At 40.4% G+C, this 3,848-nt stretch overlaps 1 protein-coding gene across 1 annotated transcript in view; it reads right to left on the bottom strand.

The window, feature by feature from the left end:
- The window catches only part of insrb (insulin receptor b), an 88,573-nt gene extending 85,121 nt beyond the window's left edge, over positions 1 to 3,452 (bottom strand). The window contains exon 1 of the mRNA XM_087172247.1: positions 2,095 to 3,452. Within this exon, the coding sequence (XP_087028373.1) occupies positions 2,095 to 2,188 (94 nt within the window). The 5' untranslated portion in view covers positions 2,189 to 3,452. The remainder of the gene's footprint in view (positions 1 to 2,094) is intronic.
- Positions 3,453 to 3,848: the final 396 nt, after the last annotated feature.

Here is a 3,848-nt window from a genome sequence, read left to right as displayed (position 1 = left end):
CCCCCCCACCCCGCGTCGTAAACATCTCAACAGTGCCAAATATGGTCACTTCCCAGAGAATTGAGTATATCAGGAACCAGAAACAGCCAATGACATGTACCTCACTCCCTTAAAGAAAGAAAGAAAGAAAGAAAGAAAGAAAGAAAGAAAGAAAGAAAGGGGTACCAGAAACCTTGTCTCATAACACCCCCTTTCAGGGGCCTCTGTTCTGTCTGCATACATAACCTGCATAAAGTAGCTGGAACATTTCCTTTGAACATGCCACTTTTAAGTAATGCAACTAACAGTTTGAAGATCCACAACGTTACTAAATGAAACATAAGTAAAGAGCAAATGCTGCTTAATTAATAGTGTGATTAAGATGATTTTTTCCTCTAATTTTAAACTAGTCTACCTGCTCGCTTGCTCTGAACTAAACTCATGTTCATGTACTGAAACACTTTGTGGACTTGTGCAACACATCATCCAAAACATGAATCTCAAAAGGGCAATTGTAGGCCAAAGGTCAAAGCACTGATAAACAAGTAAAATGTACATTAATTGATTTCAGAACAGTTTTATTCCAGGCATTCAATATGTTCTAGGAATATGCTTAAAATTGAGGCATTCATTCATTCAAACTGAAATAACACTGCACTAGTAAGTTACCACATGACCCTGAGCATAACAAAACGATCCACTTTTCTGCTCTCATTCTATCCTACTGCCATTTACCCTTTTATCAATATTAAATGTCAAAAAAGAAGATAGTAAAGGTTTACCTTGAACATAACATTTACTGACAGAAAATAAATTTATAAGTTATAACTTGGATAATCAGATATTTCTTACTTGTTTATGAACTTTCTGCAGGTAGAAAAAGTGTGTAAACTGTGATGTTAGGGGAGTTTTTATCCATTACATTTCATCTTAAATGCAACAGCACTCAACAATAATCGCATCAATTGAAAACAAAATTCCTCATAACTCCATTAAGGGCAATTTACAGGGGGGATTCATTATCTCTCTCACTCACTCCACGTCTGGCATCACGGTACTGTTTAGGTCACACGCTGTTATACTATTATAATCCAAACCCTAATTCATTGATAAAAACACCACAAGGAATAGACATCGTGCAATAGAGAAGATGACCATAGTTAAGTCCAATCTGGGGCCAAAGTACAATGTAGGCTAATCCACCACCTATAAAGAGACTTGTTAGCGTCGGTGGCTAATTTGTTTACGTTCAGGCTGCAGCAGCGCTGTGTGTGTGTGTGTGTGTGTGTGTGTGTGTGTGTGTGTGTGTGTGTGTGTGTTATTGTTGTCAGTGTGTGTGTGTCGCCATGAGAGGCCTAACTGCGCTCACAGGGCCAATCCTGCTACTCCCAGTTTAGACTCGCTGCAGCAGACCACCCTCGTCCAGTTACAGCGACTAATCTGGCCCTGGGGCTGGCGCATCTAACGCAGGCCGCTAAAATATGTACCTTTAAGAGACAGCACGGGGGGGGGGGTTGGGGGGTATTCTACGGAAGAATATCAATTATTAGCGCGCAGCCACTCATTCGCAACAACTGAAATTACTCGCCCCTTAATTAGACCCGTATCAAACTTTACGCATGCGCCAAAACGAAGGTCTCGTGACTAAAACTACCACCTTCATTAATAACATAAAAACAATAAAATATTCATACTTTTTTCTGAGCTCCATTATCCTCATAATGTTCCACCAGGGACTTAAAGCAGCTTCAGTTAAAGCAAAGTTACTTAAATTTGTCTCATTACACTTTGTTTTACACCGTCTGAGTCACTATAATATTCTTATTGTAATTAATAGTGTTTATATTGACCTGCTTGGTATGCGGATGGGTGTCTATATCATAATTAATGGTAGATTATCCTCTTATAATGATGACATTTAGAATTGCTACGTGTAATCTATAATGTAGTAGGATATTTATTTAAAGTTAACACAGCTCTAAAATTGTTGTCAATATGTTAAGTGGCATTTGGTGCCGTTGGAAACAGTGAATTTGGATGATATATGTTACAACACACAGCAACATTGCTTGGAGAATAATTTTTAGAAAAATTTAAAAAAACAGCAATACTTACTTTCTCCGTTTATTAGTCCACACTGGCATATAATGCAGGTGCAGATGATAAAAAACACAATTTGTGCTCGCAGCTTTAGCGTCCACAGCCTCATTTTGACTTGAAGATAAGTTGTGCTCTCCTCTTGAAGCTTCTCAAAAAACTCCAATCTTGAGGGAGAAATGTTATTTCAAAAGGCGCTGGAATATCAAAAGTAAAAAAAAAAAAAAAAAAAACCTTAAAACTGAAGGTCCAATAAAGACAACTGATTTAAGGTTGCCCCCCGTAAGCCGGGGGGGTTGGTAATAAATTTATGAGAATCTTCCCAGCCAAGTCTGTGATGTATGTGAGCCCTGGAAAAAATGCAGACCACTAAATAACGTGATCTTGGGCTCTCGTAACACATGTGCGAGTAAAAATCTTCATTGTCCATAAGTGAAGGCGCCAGTCCACGTTCATCTGTTTAATTTTGGTGCTACACAGAATCAAGAGAGAAATAATAGTATTATTATTAATATCCCACACGCAGAGGGCTAGTTTGGAGATCCCCGAAGGAGGTCCACTGGCCCCGGGCTCATTTCTTTGTAATGCACAGCTCCAGTGAGGGAAGACCCACTTCAAAAACAAATTGCAATAAGTATTTTTCTTATGCACAGCGTTAATAAACAGTCTCCTCTTCTGTTCCTCCAGCAGACATGGGTTGAAAGTTGTGGATATCGCCCAATACAGAACCAAACACGGGAGTTGGCAGGGTTTGCGCTCTCTCTTTTGAAGTCCACAGGTCTTTATATTACTCCTGCTTGCTAGTATCTTCTCAGAAGCTCACCCTTTTTAAGACAGATGGGAGCACATCCCAGGAAACTCCTCCGAGCAGCTACGTGCAGGAAAAACGTGCAGCGATTCAGCTTTCCCTACTACGACCCTCCTCTGAACTCCTTCACCCCCGCTGACCACCACGCCGCAAACGGATGGACATCCATAAAACGACAAAACGGGAGAAAGAAAACAAAGAGGGAAAACTTGGGAGGTAAACGTTACTTCTTTCTCCATCCACTGTGAGGTAAAAAAGGAACAAAAACAACGGCTCCGTTTAACCTGCACGCTGCTGTGAAGTGAGAAAACTCCTCACCACGCCGCCCGTTTCTTTTTCTCAGATTAACGTTAGCTGATGGGGAAAAGCTAACGTTAGCTAGCTAATCCAAAACAAACGAGGTTTCAGTGTCGGCGATAGAGTTAAAAAATAAAAGAAAAACCACACACACACATAAAGTGAGTATCCCGTCTCCGACAGTCAAAAAAGGATGAGGTAAACAAATATAAAAAGACTTTAAAAAAAAAAAAGACGGGTCAAGTGTAAAAACTTGGATTCCCGTTCCGTTTAGCGATTGCTCTCCCTCAGGTTCCCCCTCTCTCCGTCTCTCTCTCCGCGAGTCTCTCCACCAGTAAACAAGTCCTGCCAGTCACCTCAGCTGGGCCACACATGGTCTGCGGCAAAACACGGAGCGGATAACCGCTTACCCAACGACCAGGGTCCGGATCTGGACTGTCTGAACCGGCGCTGGTGTCAAAACGCCGGTGCTCTTTGTCAGGGAGGAGGTGAAGACACAACAACACCGTTTAAAAACTGGAATAGAGTATAATTAAAATACAATTTGATATATTTCTTAATTAAAAATAAATATGTTCATCAGTTGACTCCTTTTTTCTGATATTGACAGTCTGTATGAAGTATCTAATATATGTTTAAACATCACCTGTTAAATTGTCTAGTTAAC

This window comes from Seriola lalandi, unplaced genomic scaffold (genome assembly GCF_002814215.2).
Source record: "Seriola lalandi dorsalis isolate HSWRI2012SDOR001 ecotype SW California unplaced genomic scaffold, Sedor1 jcf7180002052130, whole genome shotgun sequence".
NCBI lineage: Eukaryota > Metazoa > Chordata > Actinopteri > Carangiformes > Carangidae > Seriola > Seriola lalandi.
This window is presented reverse-complemented; position numbering and strand designations above follow the sequence as displayed.